The sequence below is a fragment of the Dunckerocampus dactyliophorus genome, chromosome 10 (genome assembly GCF_027744805.1).
Source record: "Dunckerocampus dactyliophorus isolate RoL2022-P2 chromosome 10, RoL_Ddac_1.1, whole genome shotgun sequence".
In the NCBI taxonomy this organism is placed as follows: Eukaryota; Metazoa; Chordata; class Actinopteri; order Syngnathiformes; family Syngnathidae; genus Dunckerocampus; species Dunckerocampus dactyliophorus.
The window spans coordinates 16,174,192-16,196,385 of NC_072828.1; the positions used below are offsets into that span (position 1 = coordinate 16,174,192).

A 22,194-nucleotide genomic window follows, 5' to 3' on the forward strand; every position below is an offset into this window, starting at 1 on the left:
AAAGTTAAAAAGCAACATGTGAAATTATTTAACTGTACCCTGACAGGGTCCTTTATGTATATGTTCACACTGGTAATATTGTGACTTCATGCTCTTGTAATACTGCAACTTTATTCTAAATTGTTTTTATTTGTATTTATTTATTTATTTGTATGTATTTATATTTTTGGGGAAATTATTTTTTTTCCCTCTTTTTTCCATAATATTACAAAATTTTGTCATTAACGTTACATTAATACAATATATATCTTACTTCCTGTGAAATTGCAACTTTACAGTTTTAGTCTCATAAAAAGAACGACTTTATTCTTGTGAAGTTGTGATTTAGTTTTTTAAATTTTTTCTCCTAGTATTGCAGTTTTGTTATCAGAAAATTACAATTCTCGTAAAAGCAGTAAAAAATTACATACATTCATGTCCTGAAACATCGCTGATATATAATGTAATATATAACAAAATAGTAAGTAATTTGACAAAAGATGTACATTAAAATGAAATAAGATAAACCAATGGGGGTGAATTCGACTGTGGAGGGGGTTTCGTGACCGCACCTGGCAACCCTGCAGCCTGGCCTGAGCGCTGAAAAACTTGTTGTTGTCGGGGAAAATGGCGTCAAACGTAGAAGCCCCGGAGCGCTGGTACCTCGCCCTACTTGGCTTCGCGGAGCATTTCCGAACCTCTAGCCCTCCCAAAATACGCCTATGCGTGCATTGTCTGCAGGCCGTGTTTCAGTTTAAGCCGCCACAGAGGATTGAGGCCCGTACGCATCTCCAACTGGGCTCGGTTCTCTACCACCACACCAAGAACAGCGAGCTGGCCCGGAGCCACCTGGAGAAGGCGGTGAGCGGGGTTAATGAGCTAGGAAAGCGCGGGGATGCAGCTGCGGAGCCGGCGGGTATAGGCCACAGGCTGGGAAACAACGAACCATCGAAGACTATTGGGAAACTATTCAATGACCATATTAGGAATTACTATAACGCTACCATTTGCTGTTTCATCTGCACAGCTGTATAATGAAACGTTCATCCGTACTCGGCCGCTTCCATTCTTAGGGTTTCTAAATGATTCTGTAACATAGAGAACACCAACAATGTAAATTATGACACTAACAACATTTTGTGTTTACTGTTTTGCAGTGGTTTATTTCCCAGCAAGTCCCCCAGTTTGAAGATGTCAAGTTTGAGGCTGCAAGCATTTTATCTGAACTCTTCTGCCAACAGGTAATATTGTTGTATCCATGTTGTATCTTGTTAATTTGAGGTAAATGAATATTTTCAATGCCATATCCGTGCATTCATGAGCCAGCAATAATAATGTTAAGTCATATTTACTTTGCATAACCACCCTATTCAGGCACATGAATATATTAACACTATGCATCTATTTTCAGAATTTGGTGGACTCTGCAAAGCCCCTTTTGCGCAAGGCCATCCAGATTTCTCAACAAACACCCTACTGGCACTGCAGGCTGTTGTTCCAGCTGGCGGTATGTATTACACTATTGTAATTGTCATATTATGGGGAATATATTGTATGAAAAAAAGTGGCCGCAGCTTCCCTTTTCCAAATAGTAAAACCTGTAAAGCCATTTTACCTCTCTCAGCCCCGGAAACGCCACATCGCATTCACTCATATGGTGGCCTGGGACGGTTATTTACTCAACTGCAGAGGTTTCTGTTAGGGATAAGGCGTTTACGCATTTTAAATCCACTCCAAAAGCATTCTGTCCCAACTCCGCACTTACATTATCTTCAAACTCCACCTTTACAGGTGCATGTCATGTCTCGTGGTAATGAGGCCGACTGCGACACATGTTGGTATCAGTCATTGTAAATAGTAATTACAGTGCTAGCACCTGTTAACTACACCTGCATCTAGTTCAGGTGTGATGTTAAGGCTGAATCCCAATTCTACTCCTTAAAACCGATGGCCAAGGGGAAGAAGCCACTAAGAAATGTGACACCACTTGATTGTCATTATGCCGTCACCCTTCACCGCTTGCTGGCTGTGACATAGGAAGATGAGACACTTAAATTGTTCATAATAAATGTTTCCTACCATAAAATAAGGTGCATTCATTTCTATATTATTTCCATGTTATAATAGCCTACTTCAGAACACCTGTTTTAAAAAAAAAATAGGCACACATTTGTACAAACTGTGACGTTTATTGCAAAACAACAACAAACTGTAATAAATGACAGCTTATAACCAGCACTGTAACAACATTTTAAAAATAGAAAAAGTATAAAATATACATATGAAATAGAAATAACATTATAACAAACTTTATGAACATCAACAAATGTATAAACCTTATCAACTATTATTTCAAGTTTTAAAAACCTCACTGTTTTGGCCCCACTCTCCTCCTGTCATTGATGTTCTCTCTCAGATTGTTTTGTAAGAAAGTCCACAATGGCATTTTGTTGCATTGTACTTTTCCGTACTGGGATTGCAGCTTTTGAAGGGTCCTGGAGTTCTGTGTGGTGTAGCAGAGGGCTGACTTCAGTTGGCTCAGCATCTCCTGCAGGAATGTCACACATGCGTGATTGATGGAGTTCAACTGTTACAGCGTGATGGTAGAAAAAGTAGATGGGACAATGTTGGATTCCAAAAGTTGGGCCAACTTTGATAATGTGGTGTGCTGTCTACGTATGGGCATGCTGTGTACATGTTGTATTTAGCTCACTTCCTGACCATCCATATTGTATGCTGAATACAATACACATAGCGCACCATGAGAATTGTTGGTCGACTAGTGTGGCTATAATTTACAGCAAACAGACTTCACTACGATATGCTGTGTGACGAGTGATTACATAGCTGACATAAAACACGAACATCACAGTACAGTTCAGTAATGTGGATTCCTCTCGCTAGCAAGATAGCGAGTGATTTTAAAATACAACTTGCAAGTAACAGGCTAATGTGGTCGCTATCTAATGATTGTCTAATCATTTATGAAATGCAGTAGATTGCAGTGAAGGTAGATATCGGTGTTAGCCGGCTAGTTATGACTAGCGACAACCAACAATTCAATAATGGCGAATATTTACGTGGAGTAGCAAATATTGAATATCTAATAATACATGAGTGACGTTTCTGTCAATAATCAATAATTATGCTTAATTACTTACATTTATATGCTGCTTTCAGTTGCTGCTCTGCCGCCGGAGTGTGGTATTCGAGTAAATTCCGCCTACTCCTTCACTTCCACACTTGGTTTCTAGGGCTGTACACCCATTATCACATACCCCTTACCCCTTGATTTAAGGAGAATTGGGACACCACTTGATTTTCTTGGACGTGTAAAACCTAGGGGTAAGGGCTAAAATAAGGGCAAAGGGGTGGAATTGGGACTTTTTGTCTCATACTACTAAATTACAATCATTTATTTACCACATAACCATGTAACTCATTCGGGTTACAGGTCAGCTGGAACCTATTCCAGCTGATTTTGGATGAGAAGCGGGGTACACCATGGACTGGTCGCCAGCCAATCACAGGGACAACCATTCACACCTGTGACAATTCAGTCTCCAATTAACCAAACGTGCATGTTTTTGGAATGTTTGAGGAGGCCAGAGTACCCGTAGAAAACGCACACACGTACAAGAAGAACATGCAAACTTCCTGTCCAAACGGAGGTTCAAACCCTAACTTAGAACCCTTCTCTTCTCTTGGAACCTTCCTAAAACATTTTTCCTGTAATATTTCAGCATTGCATTCTTGTAAAATGTATAAATTTTTTTAAATCCTAAAATTATGTTTATTCTTGTAAAATAGCAAAAAATATTATTGTAATGACATTAACCTCACAATAACTACTATGTTGTGATATTATATTATAATATATTATAATATTTCAACTTTGTTCTTATACCATTTACTTTTAATTGTAAAATTCCATCTTGTTAGGCCACCAAATGCAACATAAATTACAAGTCAAACCTGCTAAGGCTGCAGTCAGTGGCCAGCAGGTGGCGGTAGTTTGTAGAGTTCATTCAAAAATTAAAACCAGAGGTCTGGTGGGTAAACAAAGCAATCTGAGTGGTTTCTATCATTCAGCTTGTTCAGTGGCCCGTGAAAGCCGCTGACAGGGGGCCGACGAGTGCCACAGTGCAGGAAGCACCACCAAAACCCCCAGGGGCCACAGGGCCTCCTTGCCTGGTCCATGTTAACTGGTGCCAGACAGTTGGTCCGCTGCTGTGTTGGGACTATGGCTTCTTTGTGAATGACTTGTGAGGCATTCAACCCTGTCATCCCAATATCTGCTTTAAAACATGAGTGAATTTGCCAAAGTTGATGCTTCCTACAACTTTGGGGCAGGCTACAGTTGCCATGACAACCACTGCTTAATACTAAAAGGCGTTGTCTTGTTTTACAGCAACTTCACACGCTGGAGAAAGACTTGGTGTCGGCATGCGACCTGCTGGGTGTGGGAGCAGAGTACGCCCGCGTTGTGGGCTCAGAATACACCAGGTACATGTCATCTCAGCTTTTGGAATTAGAATCTCACACTTCTGTTTTTGTTTTCAAGGCTTTCAAACATCTCTCAGCGGGGCGGAAAAATTTTTAATGTAACTCTTTTGTTTGCTTCACATTGTAAATGTATAACCTTCTATCCTGAGCACATATTGATTTTTCTGAAGTATGTGATGGCATGGTACCATTTAATTATGTCTGTGTACATATTGACTGATTTGTAAGAAATGCTGACTTCATGCTTTTGTCTCTTCAAGGGCGTTGTTTCTCCTCAGTAAAGGAATGGTGAGTCAAACTTGTATTTGTCAACTTATGTTATATAATTACCCACTAAGGTGCAATGGGGCCACAATGAAAATAAATGATTTTTCTTGTAATATTTTAACTTCCAGTTATGACTTTAGTCTCATCAATCATTACATTTCCTCTTCTGTTTTTGTACAATTTTGACTTTCTGGAAAATTGTCTTTTTGTTCTTGTCATAATATTACAAGTTTACTATTTCCAAGTTTTACTATTTTCATCTTCATATCATGAAATTAAATAACACTTTTTATTGTAACATTCAAACTTTTATTTTTATTAAATAACTTTTATTCTCAAATTTGAACTCTTCTTAGAAAACTACAACTTTAATATCATAAAATTCCTTCCTTTTTGTCATGAAAAGTACATTTCTTCTCAGAATATTAAATCCAAAAAAAATTATATTATAAAATTATTTATAAATTATATTTATATTATATTTTTGCACCCTATTTATGTGCTGTTGTGTGTTGTACATCATTAGAAAGCCTATTTTGCTGCGATTCGACGAATACACAGCATTCCTGGATACAATTATAACTGCAGGCGCACACAACACTAATGTTAGACCAGTCACAAACATAAAACTTTTGAAGCCTCATAGTATTCCAACTGCAAGTACATTTCGGATTAAAATGGTCCTTTATGTTGACTATGCCAGTATATGTGACAAAACTGTCTTGAAAAACAAATTTAGTTTAGTAAAGCAAAGTTAGTGAAGTGTCTCCAGATGGCAATTATTTGGAACTCTTGATCGCAGCTTTAGAAAAACGAGTGTAAAATACGTTTTTGTAGAGTCATACTTGAAATGGGATTAGGTAAAGACCAGTGTTTTCCAGTTCATATTAGTTGCATACTTGTAGATACTCCAGTTCACCAAACTTAAAAAAAAATAAAATTGTATATATGTGTGTGTGTGTGTATGTGTATATATATATATATGTATATATGTGTGTATATATATGTATGTATATATATATATATATATATATATATATACACACACACACACAATGTAATTAATTAATTCTGTAATTTTTATGACCATATTCCGTTATAGCTGCTGCTAATGGAGAGGAAGCTAGGGGAGGTGCATCCCCTGCTCACGCTCTGCGGAACCATTGTAGAGAACTGGCAGGGAAACCCCATCCAGAAGGAGTCCCTGAGGGTCTTCTTCTTGGTCCTGCAGGTCACACACTACCTGGATGCTGGACAGGTGGGAGGTTCAGTCTGGCAGAGCTGAGACATGTTGCTAGATTGATTAGATGGTTGGCTGATGGGGGGATGTGTTGATAGAATCTATGTCCGTGTTCCCTCAGGTAAAGAGTGTCAAGCCATGTCTGAAGCAGCTGCAGCAGTGCATCCAGACCATTTCTACACTCCATGACGATGAGATTCTGCCAAGTAACCCAGCTGACCTCTTTCACTGGCTCCCTAAGGAGCACATGTGTGTTCTTGTATATCTGGTAAGTCTTTGTTTCTTTTATTTTTCACCATGTTGAGCAATGAACCGAGCGTTTTGATCTATCTTTTTACAGGTGACAGTGATGCACTCGATGCAAGCAGGTTACCTGGAGAAAGCACAGAAGTACACAGACAAGGCTCTAATGCAACTAGAGAAACTAAAAAGTGAGTGTTCCCCATCTTTTCTCCAAACAATTACATGACAACGCCCTCCCTCACTACATTGGTGCATCTTTGGATTTTTGCAGTGTTGGACTGCAGCCCGATCCTTTCTACCTTTCAAGTCATTCTACTGGAGCACATAATCATGTGCAGGCTTGTCACAGGCCACAAGGCCACTGCATTACAGGAGGTATTTGGTTACTCTTGTCCTTGCTTGTTGTGGTAATTTGTTGAGGGTTGGCGCAAAGTGAACGCACAATAATTCACACTCATGCACATTCTCTCCATCCAGATCTCACAGGTGTGTCAGCTTTGCCAACAGTCTCCCAGGTTATTCACCAACCATGCTGCTCAGCTCCATACGTTATTAGTGAGTATTTTCTACCTCAAAGGTGCTGTCCCTCTTCTGCTTTTTTTTTCAACCAAAAAGAAGAAGAACGCCACAACTGGCTAGCAGATGTTACCAATAGTGGTTTAAAAGAACAGACTGAGCAAATTATGTAGTCCTTACATAATGCTTTTCTAATAAATTTGTAATATGGATGGTCAGCCTGGGGGCTGTTATTGGCCCACGGCACATTTTAATTATGTAATTTAACAGTAAAACAAGACAAAGAAAAAAACAGCAAAGATGGAAAAGTCTACAGTAATTTTGCAAGAATAAAGTCAAAATATTGAGTGATTAAAAATCGTAATGTTACAAGAATAACAAAACATGATGAGGAAAAATGACAATTTTAGTATAATGATGTTGAAATATTAAAGAAAAAAACTTTATTTTTCATGTCGTCATGAGAAACAGAACAAAATAAAGTTATTTGGATAATTAATAAAGTAATTTTTGGATAATTAGGTTGGGGAAAAAGTTACAATATGGGAATAAAGTTCATAATATTATAAAAAAGAAAATTTAGAAAGGTGATTTAAGCAAAAAAGCACAGGCCAAACTTACTAATAATACACTTTTTCACTTATATTACCAAAGCTGAGATATGTATCTTGTATATTAAGCTTTTAGTAGACTTATTTATATATATTTTTATATGAGGGGAGACCGTTTTGGGACCTAAATGAAAAATGTTTTCTTAATAAAGTTGTTTGCTCTAGGAATAGTAATGCGTCAAAATCAACGTAGTTGCCAGTTGTTGGCCAGGAGTCATGGGTGTAATAACCTCATCAACATTAGGGGTGTCCTGATACAACTTTTTCTCTTCCAATACGATACTGATACTGCCTTGAATATTGGCCAATACCGATAACAATCCGCTGTCAGCACGAATCATTCATACGTTTTATTACTTATTTTGTAGTGTGAAATTTTAGGAAAGCCTTGGTCAAGTGATATTACTCAGAGAACAGTAATCAGCAACAGTATGTATCAGGTCGGAATTGCAAATGAGAATCAGTTCTCAATTGCCTTACCAGGAGAAATAAAGGTTAAATTAAAAAAAAATATGAAAATGAGAAAAAATGACCCATTTGCTTCTGTATGCATCTGCGGTATAGTTTTATCCACAATGTAGTGGCGGCTAGGCATAATGTCGCGAGGTTCGAGGTGCTGAATTAAGCGTTTAAACCTAGCTTTACTCACCACCAACAGGGGCTGGTCTGGTCATCTTTTCAGTTGTAGCTAATGACTTCTTCTCTTCCCTTGGGAGTTTCCCATATGATGCTGCTCCAAATGCACAATGATTTTGGGCATATTAAACTTCTTCGGTTCTGTGCGGCATCGGGACACTTGTGCATAACAAAGTTGTGTACTCGGCTGCAACTTTTGGACTTGAGTGAAAAATACACACGGCCAAAATCGCACCTACTCCTTGCTAATCTGTGAAGACAATGTTGTTCACAATGTTGTTGTGATCATGTGGGTTCTACTCGGCCACTGCTAGATAGATGTGTGGGCGCGGAGTCTGGAATCGACTACTTCTATCAGAGTGTCAATATCAGAGATTTTAGATGCAATCTGATGTAATCAAAGTCTTTTTTTTTTTGTTACTGCTAATATCGGTCCTATAACCAATATCAATATCGGATCGGGACCTAACAAACATAACCATATTCCACTTTGCACCTAATTTTATGAAAATATTACAATTTTTTCCCCCCATTGTAAAAATTCCGGGGTTAAAAAATGACAAAGGACATAAAATATCTTTTAAAATCAATAATAAAAATTATATGCCTATGGTTAAATCAGTTGTTGAATATATCTGATGTGAAAGGAACAAAATATAGGTACCATTTTATTTCCTTTTATAAGGATGTTCCCTTTTGGGACCAAAGGCTAACAAGTGTAACCTTTTCATTTAATAGTGTCCACATTTGATTGTATGTTTCCTCTGGTTTACAGGGCCTTTACTGTATCTCAGTCAACTGTATGGATAACGCGGAGGCGCAGTTTACCACAGCCTTGCGGGTGAGCACATGTCTATTTTGCTGCATCCTTTTCCCATCTCCTCTGCGGCGTTCACTCCTGCTAACTCAAATGTTCAATTTCTGATATGTTGCAGCTCACCACACACCAGGAGCTATGGACTTACATTGTCACCAACTTGGCCAGTGTCTACATTAGGGAAGGAAACCGACATCAAGAGGTCAGACAGGGATGCTGTTTGTAATTTTTTTGTGTTTTAGATATTTTTTTTTTATGTATGAAAGTAGTATGAAATTCCTCCTTATGAGTAAAGCAACAGATTTCAGATGTTATTTAGCAGTGGTTTTCACCATGGGAGGCAGTCTTGAGGGCTGAACAGTAGGCTGTATTTAATAACTTGCCCACTAGAGAGCGCTAATAACAAGCAAACTATTACAAAAGTGTAAGGGTTCATTGAAGTAAAACAATCCACACTAGAGGTTATCCTAGTAAATATTAGTGAAAACCACCATTTAATAAAGCTGATGTTGCACAACATTTATATTTACCTATTTACCTATATTTTCCTGCAGTTGTACAGTCTCCTAGAGAGAATAAACCCAGACCATAACTTCCCAGTGAGGTAAGACCATATGGCGCTTTGTAAATGGTATTTCAGCCACTATTATCAGGCTATACATCAATATGTTTCTAATGTTGTACTTTAATGTATCCATTAAAACAGGGGTATCCAAGCAACTGAACAGTTAGGTTACATAAATCCAACTTATACGGCAGGGGTGTCACACTCGTGCCATGGATTGCCAAGACACTGCAGGTTTTCTTTCCAGCTGGTCACTAAAGCAGGTGATTTTAATGATCAACACCTCCTTCAATTTGAGGGAAGGAGCTCATCAGTAAATCACTTGCTGGAGAAAGTGGTTGCAGAGAAAACCTGCAGTGTCTTGGCCCTCCATGGCACGAGTTTGACACATGTGCTATACGTCATCAAAAAGCCTGTTTTGCCATGTGAGACTTGGGTAATGGTACTCACAGGTGTAGGCGAAAGTTCTTGTCATCCGAAAATGATTGCGTCACTTCCCTACCTTGTAGTAGTTGTTGCTGTCGTAGTAGTAACCGTAGCAGTGACACTGGCAGCGCACCACACTAACAAGTTGCATGATTTGAGGAACAAAAGCAACACATGTCCACTTTTTATGTCAAATGCAAATCATTCAATAACTCATATATTGATAAGCAGTCAGTGCATTGATGCTTAACAGTTATAAACCAATGTTTTTTGGAGGACACGTTTGTTCATTTTTCATTTCGACCAGGAGTATCCAAACTGTGGTCTGGAGGCCATTGGCTGCCTACATCATATTTTTTATTGAGCCACAGCACACAATTAAACAGAAAATGTGGAAAATAGAGCTTAAGGCCACTATGTCAAGGGAAAAGTCTTGAATGTTGACACTGTTGACAAATCACAAAGCTTTGTCTTTAATTATAATGTATGTTTCGTTTAACCTGCTTACAAAATACAAAAATGTACATACAGCAATCCGTAAACTTGCATACCATCTTCTAAATACAGTTTTTAACACTATTAGAGCCCTCCAGTCATGAACTAACACCCGTATAGTCACCTGTACATTCATATTACCCAATATAGTATCTACTATATAATCAGAGAAAGTAAGCAATTTAAGACATAAATAAAGCTCGCCCTCGTCCCTCGTGTGTTGCGTTAAATGTGTTCGGGCTGTGTGGGATAACTGTGAGAGAACTTAAACCTGCAATAAAAGACCTTTTGTTCCGGCAATCAAGTCTGGTGTTTGTCTCACCGAACAATTGCTGACACCTAGACACTAATGTAGAGTGCTATATTCATAATTGGAATGCATCTTCCTAATTGCTGATATTTGTCTTTTAGTTCATTTAGCCATTTTTATGCTTGAAAATGCTTAATTTAGGCCCAAAAAAAGTAACATCTGCTTCAATATGAATATTTTTTTAGCAACAGACATATTCAACAAAAAAACAGCATGATTTATTAACACGTTTGGAAAAACCTCACTAGAGTGAAGCTGTGAAATTAGATTTGTAATGTAGCCATTTTATGATATATAAAAAAATATATATAATGTGCTTCAATATGCATATATTTTTTTAGTAATAATAGACATATTCAACAACGAAACAGCATGGTTTATTAACTTAATATGTTTTTGAAAAACCATGAGCGTGAAGCTGCGAAATTTTAACTGCGAAGTGGCAAAGGACGACGGTACAAATATCAAAGTGACTGCCTGCATCTTTTGACTTTTCAGTATGTGGCCCTCGTGGAAAAAGTTTGGACACCCCTGCATTAAAAATAGGCCAATATCAGAAGTATCCCTCTTATTGACACGTCAGCTTGCTGAATACACAATACCTACTCGAAAATGTCACTATTCACTGTAAGCATTATTTTTTCAAGTTTCACCCAGCTCTTCTGTAGATTTTGCAACAATGTTGTCTCGTTGACTATAATATTTTTCATTAAAAAGCCATTTGGAGGAATTTAAATAACATGTTGGTCATTGTCCAGCTCACACTGCCTCCGCGCCGCTGCCTTTTACATCCGGGGACTGCTTTCCTTCTTCCAAGGCCGCTACAATGAGGCAAAGTAGGATGTTTTTCTTTTTTTAGACTGTTTGTCTCATAAAAAAGCAACCTGTCACATGCAAATTTTTTACATTTGTGCTGTTTAATTCTGTAGACGCTTCTTGAGAGAAACCCTGAAGATGTCCAATGCCGAGGACCTGAACAGACTGACCGCCTGCTCGCTTGTTCTGCTGGGCCACATCTTCTACGTACTGGGCAACCACAGAGTAAGACCAAATGACTCATCAGTTCTTATGGATGTTTGAATGCTTGTGTACTACTTATAATGAGGTGACACGTTTTATTTCTCCCACCATGTCAAGAGAGATATGGTATCTTATTGTGGAGGTTAAAGGGACAATGCAGACCTGCCAACATGTACACATTTTTTTGTACTCTGCAGGCATCTTAGCCCTTAAAGGGTCCTTGACATTATGTTTTACTTTGTTACATTTTTTTTAAAGCGAACGATAAGTTCTCAAAAATTATATTTTTAGTTCATGGTGCCAGCCATGACTAAGCAGCTCGCAGCTCAGCCTCATTTCCAGAAGTGACGTCATTGGGGTGACACCTTTCAGCTAAAGCAGAGTAAACAAACGCTTCTCGAGGTCGATCGTTGACTTGGTTCAGTATATTTTTTTGATCAAAGTAGTAGTCATGACAAAATGGTGTGTTGCTGCTGGATGTTCAGAGTGTGTGTGGTGGGGGTGGAACATTGTAAGCGATCAAATGTGTCTTATTTATTATGTATTGTGTAAAACTAAGAAAGTAACAACATATAATTAAAGGCACAAAATGAATACAGACTCACCATCCACCAGTATGAACCTGGTGGATGCATTTACATAAAATTTGATTAGTTATCAATTAGTTATTTACGAATGTGTTTTTTTTTTTTTTTATCAATGCACCTGAAAGCTTCCCATGGTTGAAGACCCCTGGTGTGGACATGAGTTTGACTGTGGCTTATGATAAGCTAGTAAAATATTTATTTATGCACCTCATTAACATGATGCTGTGATGGTCCTATACTGTGTTTGTTGTAGGAAAGCAACAACATGGTTGTACCTGCCATGCAGCTCGCCAGCAAGATTCCCGATATGTCCGTGCAGCTTTGGTCCTCTGCACTGTTAAAGGGTTCGACCATAGTCCCTCATTTTTAGAATAACATAATCATTGTTTTGAAGGCCATAACACTGTTGACCATTCCCTGTGCGCTTAGATTTGAACAAGGCGCTTGGCAACACCATGGATGCCCACGAAGCAGCCCAGATGCACCAGAACTTCTCCCAGCAGCTTCTGCAGGACCACATCGCAGCCTGCAGCCTCCCCGAGCACAACCTCATTAGTGTACGTTAAGAAGATCATATCTTTCTCAATGGTCATTTTACTTTCAACTCAAATTTACTGTACCTCCCTTGTTGTTGTAGTGGACCGATGGCCCTCCTCCTGTCCAGATCCAAGCCCAGAACGGCCCCACTACCAGCCTGGCAAGCCTGCTATGAGGAGGACTTTGTACTATGTATGTGTGCGTGACTGTGTGTGTGTGTGTGTGTGTGTATGCACGCGTGTGTAGCTGGTACATTATCACATGCAACCAAATGACATCTAAGAAGTTGCTATCCACATAATTTTAGTCCAGATTGAATTAGATTTTATTTCCTGGTTCTCTGCTATCACATTTGCATTTGCTGTAAAACAATTACCACTACTGTTGTTCGTCTAGTTGGGGCTGGACTCTGAGACCTTCTCCACTTCCACCGTTGAGACCCTTCCTCTACAATTGCCAGCTTTCTTTTCCATTTGTAGGGAAAACCAGGCGATAGACAGGAGGGTAGTAAAGATGTAGAAGAAATTAATTTATTATTCATGTTGATATTTTTGTATCTGTTGTTAAATATTTGACCATCATGCTGTCATTATGTTTTGTTTTGTTTTGTATGGATGCATTTGTTTTCATGCATGGAAGTTGCTGATGTGGACTCCTTGTACATTAGTTTCTCACCCGGGTTTGCGAATAAGATATTCTTGGTAGATATTTTTTGCACAAAATCCATATTAGAGAAGTAAAGACCTCTTGTAATATATTTTTCACACAATAATCAGTTGAAATGTCACATTTTTGCAAATTTTTTGGAGTGTGGATGCATTTCTAAAAAAAAAAGTGTTCAGTGTTCATTATGGATCAGATGTCTGCGTTGAGTTTTATAATATTGTGTTGGCTTTTCAATGATGCCACTGTTTTTCCTTTCATAATATATTAATTTTATGTATTAATTTCCACAAATCAAGTTCAGGTGTTTTTCAGCTAACGGTAACCTTCAAATTGTGTTGATTTTGTTTTTTTACATTTTTAAAATCTGTCCCTGTTAGTTCTACTCAATTGTGTTCTTGACAGTTTCTGTGTACAAATTTGGCTCTCATCGAACCTTTTATTGTACATGGCATTTTATAAAGTCCAATTTAGGCAAGTGTCATGTATTTTTAGCCCTAATGGTGTAGAATAATCTCAATGCTTGGTATTTAAGACACTGTTACGGACACAGTTTAAGCTTGAGTACTAGTTCAGCTATCAATGCTTATGTTTTTAATGCTGATGTTTTCAATAATTTTCCAATAAAAACATGAAATAATGAAGGTGTTTTTGCTAATGCTTGTGTCATTTTTCTTAGATGCTTCCATCAAATACTTGCTTGTCAATACCACCTCAAAAAATATTTTGCATTGCAATTACCAGTGTTTTTTGATACTTCTAATTTCCATTATGATTTAGCTTGGAATAGGTCTTGTGTCTGAGATGAGTGAAACATTAATAGTTCAGCAAAGGAACATTTAATTAGAATTTAATTTTAGCCAATCTTTGGTTAATGTGTTTTTGTATTATATGTTCTGCACAAGTTTATTATATTTTTATATATATATAAATATATGTATAATCATATTCTAAAGGTAATATGAATTAATTATGCATTAGATATAATAGATATTACACTAATTTCCTTTCTCACCAAAAAAGAAAAAGGTATTTTAAAAATGGTCGTTCTATATTCAGGGGTCTCGAGATTATAACCCTGACCCTAAACTTTCTACACAATTGAGTGTTTCTTCTTGTCACTCACGCACATCAGTGACCTGAGAGATGCAGCACAGCAACGCAGTAACTGGAAAAAAAAGTGAAAAGTTAAGACATGTGATGCTCATTTAAAATAGGGTCACCAATGAAGCACTCGCGCGCAGTCAGGTAATTGTATTGGAATCTACCGAATATGACCCCCCTGACCTCCCCGAAAAAAAGATGCCTTTCAAAATCGTCCCATATTCGTGTCAATACGGTAAATGTTTATTTGCTTGCATAGAAGAGCTCGGCGCTATTAATGGAATATTTTTTTGCTGCCAACGGTTGGAAATCTAACATTTCCTATGTGAACGTGAACGCAGCATGACGTCGCTTGTGTGGTGGCACATATTAGCAAGCAGAGTGGCAGTGGCGGACAGAAGAGAAGGGCTTCCCCTGGATTTTTCTTTTTTTTATATTCCTAACGCAGAAGCCAGCAAAAATACCAACATAAAACACCAGGGAGTCACTGGGGAACTCGGCCGAGCACCCGCTAGTCTCCGTAAGTCCAGCAATTCATCCACCTTAACAACTTATACTACCTTTTTATTTACAATTTAACCGCGGCGACACGGGCAACTTTCTCCGGCAATGCTAGCCAGCTAGCCTAGCTTGATCATGCAAGGTAACAGTTTGCGTGTACACACACACGCACACACACAAACACTCACACCGAAAATATTAACAACAACTTCATTTAGGATGCTCCACTTGTAAATTATTATGTACATTTAATCCTCATATCGACAGGGGTGCCGTAAAAGTACATTAAATGCAATATTTTGTGTGAGTAATTAACGCCAGACTGCGTGAATAAAATGAGTCTGTCTGGGCAGGCAAGTGTCCAGAGAGTTAGCATGAGATCATTAGCACGCTAACTTAGCTCGTTAGCTAGCCCCCTTTTAGATGAGGTCATTGTCTTGTCCTATATCGCTATGTGGCCATTTATTGATCTGTTTTCAGCCTAAACTAATGTTCTTACTCAAAATAATAAATAAAACAATGCTTGTTGTTAATGACTAGTGTGGCCTTAGTTAGCCACAGTCAACCGGACAGATGGGCAGGTTGTTGTTAGTAAAGCCACCAAGTGAACGTTAGCATGATGGCTTCTTCTTGTTGATGTTGTTAAGTAAAGTTGGCACTATCAAAAGTTGATTTAAACATCATTACTTTTTCACATCATCGTGGGACGATATTACCAATATAAACAGTTTTTTCATGTAAGTGGAGGTGGCGTTATTTTTGCTTCCGTAAAGCCATCGATCCTAAAACTTTGTCAGATTAGCTCAACCGTGAAAAGCCTTTTATGGAGGCGTAATGGTGGACACTTTTTTTTTTTGCCTCCACCGTGTTGTCTTTATACAGGTATTGTCTACGAATCATCACTTTGTTCTTTAAGTGCCAATCGATTGTAGTAATTGAAATGGGTTACATGCATGCAAGTGTCTTGTTATTGACGCTATTTAATGTATCTTATGTTTAGTACCACATTTTACTTGTATTCAACACTCCTCACGGAAATCAGTATTACCTTCACTTGAGGGCAAGGAGAGCACCCTCCATAGTAGGCTAGTGACGGGGGCACATGTCGCTTTGCATTTTATGATGGCGTATGGATTTGCTGAAGGAAGGAGGGAGGGGGGTTCTTATGTGAAAAGCCTGAGATGGATGTGAGCGGACCTGCGTGATTTTTTTTTTTACTGCAGCATTAGGCTTGAAACTGTTTTTGGTAAGAATGTTTGTTTGAATTAAAGTTAAATCCAAGTCCAAATTGACACTAGAACTTGGTGGAGCGCCAACAAATTAGGCACAGGAGCAATGCACACAATGTGTGAAATGTCGGAATATGTCTGAAGAAATGTGTAAAAATTGGGAATTTCAGAGATGAACAGTAAGTATTGCACTATGTGTCCCTCGAGTCCGTTTATAGCACCAGATGTCAGAAAAATCTGTCCACTTTTCCGCTTTTGAGAGAAGAGGTTCTCAAATGGAAAACAGTCTTCGTAACACCTTAAAATAAAGCCTGGAGCCTTGTCAGCCGCCATCGGCGAAGCTATAAACTTCATCATTTTGTTGAGCAAACAGGTTAACCTAGCATGGTGTTGCTGTTAAAGTGTGACGGTAATGTTAGCACTGTAGCTCATGTTATGCTAGTGGGGCTAACCTTTGTGTTCTCCTGTCCCACTTTAGCGCTACGTTGTTGTGTTGGATATATGGCACCTATTACGACGGACGAGTGCAGAGTTAAGTGTGCTTCTGCTGGTTGCTGCCAAGCAGTGTGCACGCCATTGTGCCTCAATTGCTATCGTCAACAATCAGTTCCACACAATCGGCGTTGTTTTATTTCAATCTGCACCTTCATCCAGACGTTCACCAAAATATCACAGTCTTCCTTGATCCATGCCCGACCTTTTTAGAAGTCTTGGTGAAATTGTTTAAGTCCTTAAAAATGTTTTTAGCTGCCATTGATTTGGTTGATTTCCCATGCTTTCCCATTCTATAAAGGCACACAGTAGATTGGCTCAATAGTGATTTTTCAGCGGTTGTTTCTTTGCCATCCTAATGTCCTATGGTGAGCCGTTAGCGTGATATTATGTTTTTTTTTTTCCATAATGGAACATGCTTAAAAAAAGTTGCTGTGCCTTTGAGTGCTTTGTCTTCTTTTAAAGGTTAACAGGAAGTGCTGGTGAAACTAAAGGCCCAACAAAAACCATCGGGGTATGAGTACTTGTATTTTTAGACGCTCCATCTTAGTTGATGTACACAGTGTTTATCTACTTTTCCTATGATGTGGTGTCACAAGACCGATGACAGTATTAATTGCATTGGTTTCGTTCACAGACCTCAGGCAAGACCTACTGTAAGAGTGGAATCCGAGTTGACTGACCCATTCTTTATTTACCCTGGTGGGTTTTGACTGGGGTGTTGACTCTAATATGTATGTGGGGTTAATACGGATGGCACTCTGGTTTCGTCAGTGTTTTCTCCGCCATTATCTTGAGCCAGAATTCACAGCTGTGGTTATGTGATGCTCTTTTAGTCGTTTCTCTTATACAGTGGATGGTATAAGATTGCAAGCTGGCCCACCTCCAGTTTGTTTGGATTCGGGAATTATTTTTAAAATGAGGAAAAAATAGAAATTGAAATGCAGCGTTCCCTCGCTACATCGCGGTTCACCTTTTGCGGGTTCACTGATTCTTGAATTTTTTTTAAGTGCAATTTTGCACTTATTTTTTTAACAGCATATGAACGCGCATTGTGTTCTGTGACCTTGTGGTGAATTAGAGTGATCTATCGCTGCTCTGTTGCACGTGTCTGTTGTTGTATTTACTACTGCTACCAGTAGGGTATACCCACGTGACAGTTAAAGACGTGTCCGGTTTGTATCGGTAAATATAGAGCCACAGCACTCCTGATTGGCTAAGAGAGAACCCGCCCATTGTGTTCTGCGTTCTGATTGACTGTAGACCATTGTCAATCAATCTCCTTCGTGGAGGACTGCCTCTTTCCTATTGTATGATCACCAGCTGCTAGCGATCATACATACTGATGGAAGGCAGAAGTTAGGCGGCTCTAGGGCGCCTGGAATACTGTAAATTAATCTCCTGGTCATGGACAACGACGAGGAGATGTTTTTAACAAGGATACAAAAATGCGACAGTCTAATGGCGCTAGGACAAGCCACGATCAGAGGAGTGAAATATGCGTGAGTCACTTAGTTTCTCGTGTCCAATCTCGTAAGTTATTTATTAAAATTCAAATGAAATTTGAACTTGAAGTGTTTAAACAAGAGAGAAATGTGATAAAAGGTTAATGCCTGTCTGAGAAAAGTGTATAAAGTGTATGTGAGTGGTTTTACAGGCTTAAAACAAATATAATAATTGTACAAATATATAGTTGGCTACTTTCCGGATTTCACTTATTGCGGGCTATTTTGGAAACCTATCCCTCGCGATAAACAAAGGAACACTGTAATCTGTTCCGTGGTCAAGCTTTAGAGAGAAGAGAGAGAAAAAACCTAACAAAATATCCCACAAGTACTGGTCGATATTTCATTTGACAACTATAACAAAATACTTTCTTTAAATATACTAAACTGCTTATTTCACCAACATAGAGTGTGTACTTTGGTGACAGTAAATAAACCATCTATTTATTAAATGCAAAAATCCTTACATTTACTGATGCAATAAATCATTGGGCAATTTTTCCCAGTGTTTCAGAAATGGATGTAGCTTGGCTAACTTTTCTAATGGGATGTCAGCCTCTGCACACACAAAGTCTTCAGCAAATTCTAATACCTATGTTTGCGGTTAAGGAAGACATAATCACCAATGCAATTCCAATTGCGTTATTAACGTAACATATTGTTTATGACACCCTTATTTTGTTTACACAATTAAACAGCATGTGCCAAACAGCACTCTTATTTTGGAGGCTGGAAGTGTGTTGTATGTTCAGAATGTCTGATTGTTAAGCTGGGCACAAGAATAAACGTGCCTCTCGTTACGTCAGCGGGCATCGTAAAACGTTCGTATGTATTAACCAGCGGTAAAACACACTCATACAGCCTTAGTCCGACATACACAGCCATGCTAGCATGCTCTGCTAAACTAAGCTAACCCTGCTTGCTTCCATTCACGCTCTGCTAGCGTTTGGGCTAGCGCTTGTGAAGAGATTCTGCCACGATTGAGAGGTCCACCGAGGAAGTACTGCCTCACACAAATGTTCCCCCTCTACTCATAATCACAGCATTTCATTCACATTGTGTCAATTTCTACGAGATTCCCATTTTAACAGTAGATTTCGCTTTGATTGGCCAATTTTGCAATTCGGTCCGCAATTTCATTAACGCGGAAATCATAGGGCCCAATTTAGAATATGCGCACCAAACACTGACACCGGTCATACAGGGAACGAACAGCCTGAATTAACTGGTCCGATAACCCATACCCCCGGAGTACTCCCCGCAGAATTCCTCAAGGAACACGGTCGAATGCATTCTCAAAGTCCACAAAACACATGTAGAGTGGTTGGACAAACTTCCATGCACCCTGAAGGACCATGCTGAGAGTGTAGAGCTGGTCCACAGTTCCATGATCAGGATGAAAACCACACTGCTCCTCCTGAATCATTCACAAACCTCTGTTTCCCGGTCATGTGATTGTTATTAGCAACAAAGACGTTGTTACCTGGCTGTTGCTTGTTCAGTGGAGAGTAAAACGCTTTATACCACTTATCCTCCACTTCTTTCTCCTTCTCAATCACATCTTCATATTTGGTGTCCCCCTATGTGAGTCATTTGTTGACTGACGACAACAGCATCGGCCGTACCGGCGCCACTCAATGCTAACGATGCTTGTGCTATATATGCCCGATGTATGGCAACACAGCGCACGGCTTGGTTTCAACACATCAAAGCCCAGTTTTGACTGCGAGGAATAACAAAGGACGTGACAAAGTATTTCCATGTAGTGGCTGCGCTGGACCTCCACTCTCTCACAACGGTATGACGCAAAATCTTTGTGGTTTTGAAACCGGTGACCGGCCCATGCCTACTTGTGTTGAATTGATTGATTGTCATAAATGGTCTAATTATTTCCGGGACGTAAATTTACTCAAACCTTAAAGAGGACGGGGCGTTAATTGGAAGCAGCTGATGAGAGAGAGAGAGAAAGAGAGAGACTGTTATTTCCGAAATTAGAAAGGCCATAATATGTAACAACTTCATTTTTAAATGTTAATACTGATTTAGAGTGCATGAAAAAGTGGAAAGGAAAACATAGCTCTCTTTGACCATGCAGTCATTTGTTCACAAGTATATTGTACAACTGACACAACAGCAACAGAACCAATGCTGTAATAACAGTAAGGAGCAAACTGCCCAGCCAGTATTCCGTGGATGAGCTTGTTGTAAACAACAGTACGATAAGTATAACACACAAGTTTCACACCGGCAGCTGAGTAGCAACATTTTAAAGCGCATACAGACAGCTGCTGACCTCTACATCAGGAGGTTGCCTACAGCCACAGCTGTTAAGGCTAATATTTTGGCCTGGTGCTAATTCGAGACCTCGGCAGTTATTTGCTTATGCGAACCACATTCCTGGAGACTATAGTATAGTATAGTATAGTATAGTATAGTATAGTATAGTATAGTATAGTATAGTATAGGCATTAATTGGTGCATTTGCAGTAAATGCAGCGTAAAATAAAGTGCAACTCTAGCTCATTTAATGGCATACATTCATTTCATAATTTGCAATAAGTTTCATGTTCACTTTTATTGTCATCATAATCATTTCCCTCTTACATCACTGGCAGACTTATATGTTGGCATTATCGGGGGTAAAAACAGAAAAGCAAATAAGGATGTACTTACAGATGTTTATTGAGCTGACGTCTCGCAAAATGTGTGTAGGAATTGCAATAGAAGCAAAACGTGCATGTAATATGTGATCCATCTTAACTGTCATTCGATCCTTAATCGCAGCGGCAGGAAAGTAAAGTTCACCAATGCGCTGTCAGACGGAGAATGCTTGCCAAGCAACAAAATGTTGACCACATTTTGGCATGACACTGTCCCACAAGGTGAAAACATTATACACCCCACTGTCATTACCAGTGAACATACATCTGAACTTCCTGTCAAATTGTTTACTACATCCATGATGCGATTTTTTGTGGTGTTAGTGTTTTGACCATTTTTCTACCTTAATTCACTAACTATCATTACAGTCAGCCCTCGTTAACCTGTCAGCAATAAATTAATTTTCATAGTTAGAGCATACAAAACCTGTTTAGGACTTTCTAACTACGGTTTTTCACATTAGAGACCTGTAGACATGAAATAACACTCCTATAGTCACCTTTACACTCCTATTAATCATTCTTTACACCAGATTGCACTATTTGATTGAACTATTATGCTACACAGACTCTCAACGGCTGCTAGCCACTGTACATTTAAGAAAGTGTTTCAAACCGAGTGGGGAAGAAGGACAAATTATGAAGCCACCAACTTGCCACTTCCACACGGAATGGGAGAAGAACCTTTTTTTACTCTGCATCCATGGCTGGCGACACTGAGTGCCAGGTAGAGTAATGTAATAAGGATGGATGTCTCTATCATCCATGTAACATTACTACCCAGTGGCCAGAATACTACATATCACTTGCATTTCAGTATGTTTTGACTAATAAATAGACCAGGGGTCCTCAACGTGGTGCCCGTGGGCACCAGGTAGCCCCCCACGACCACATGAGGTGACTGCAAGCCTGCTTTTCATTCAGGTTTTCAGTTAATAATGAAAGAACAGTAGAAAGAAATGCATTCTGAAATACAAAATGTAAGTTGTGGACACCAGCATTTTGTTAATGTTCTGGTAAAACAAGCATATTCGCTTTGTTTGGGTTTAAAATAAGCTCTGAAAATAAATGTTACAAAAATGAGTAGCTCTTGGCCATTTTCATTTTGTAAAAGTAGCTCTCACAAGGAAAAACGTTGGTGACCCCTGAAATAGACCATAGTCTACCACGAAACAGCGATCATAAATCAATTTCTGAAAAAACGCGATTATAGCGAGGGAGCGCTAATCAAACCACAATGTTGCGAGAGACAACTGTACTTCCATTGCTTCTTTGTTTGCTGGGA

At 38.9% G+C, this 22,194-nt stretch overlaps 2 protein-coding genes across 3 annotated transcripts in view; both read left to right on the top strand.

Annotated features, from left to right (window-relative positions):
• The first annotated feature begins 576 nt into the window (after positions 1–576).
• Positions 577–14,056, top strand: mau2 (MAU2 sister chromatid cohesion factor). 2 transcript variants are annotated; one of them, XM_054790772.1, is made up of 19 exons: positions 577–840; positions 1,137–1,220; positions 1,391–1,486; positions 4,391–4,485; positions 4,746–4,773; positions 5,855–6,010; positions 6,114–6,260; positions 6,333–6,423; positions 6,507–6,610; positions 6,713–6,790; positions 8,774–8,839; positions 8,934–9,017; positions 9,370–9,419; positions 11,370–11,447; positions 11,541–11,652; positions 12,472–12,562; positions 12,648–12,775; positions 12,856–12,947; positions 13,152–14,056. In XM_054790772.1, the coding sequence occupies exons 1-18, from the start codon at positions 607–609 to the stop codon at positions 12,928–12,930; spliced, it is 1,797 nt and encodes a 598-aa protein (XP_054646747.1). In that variant the 5' UTR covers positions 577–606; the 3' UTR covers positions 12,931–12,947; positions 13,152–14,056. The 2 variants fall into 2 exon arrangements, with proteins under 2 accessions (XP_054646747.1, XP_054646746.1); XM_054790771.1 differs by having other exon boundaries at positions 12,856–14,056.
• Positions 14,057–14,891: 835 nt separating this feature from the next.
• gatad2ab (GATA zinc finger domain containing 2Ab) overlaps positions 14,892–22,194 on the top strand; it is a 33,804-nt gene continuing 26,501 nt past the window's right edge. Inside the window, exon 1 of the mRNA XM_054790320.1 lies at positions 14,892–15,042. The gene's annotated coding sequence lies outside the window, so the exon portion shown is untranslated. The remainder of the gene's footprint in view (positions 15,043–22,194) is intronic.

Bases quoted from the DNA above. Each gene is read 5' to 3' on its own strand.
- mau2 (XM_054790771.1), top strand. From the start codon at position 607: ATGGCGTCAAACGTAGAAGCCCCGGAGCGCTGGTACCTCGCCCTACTT. The intron at 6,424-6,506 runs GTGAGTGTTCCC...GGATTTTTGCAG, and splicing joins GCAACTAGAGAAACTAAAAA to TGTTGGACTGCAGCCCGATC. The intron at 11,653-12,471 runs GTAAGACCAAAT...TGTTTGTTGTAG, and splicing joins ACGTACTGGGCAACCACAGA to GAAAGCAACAACATGGTTGT.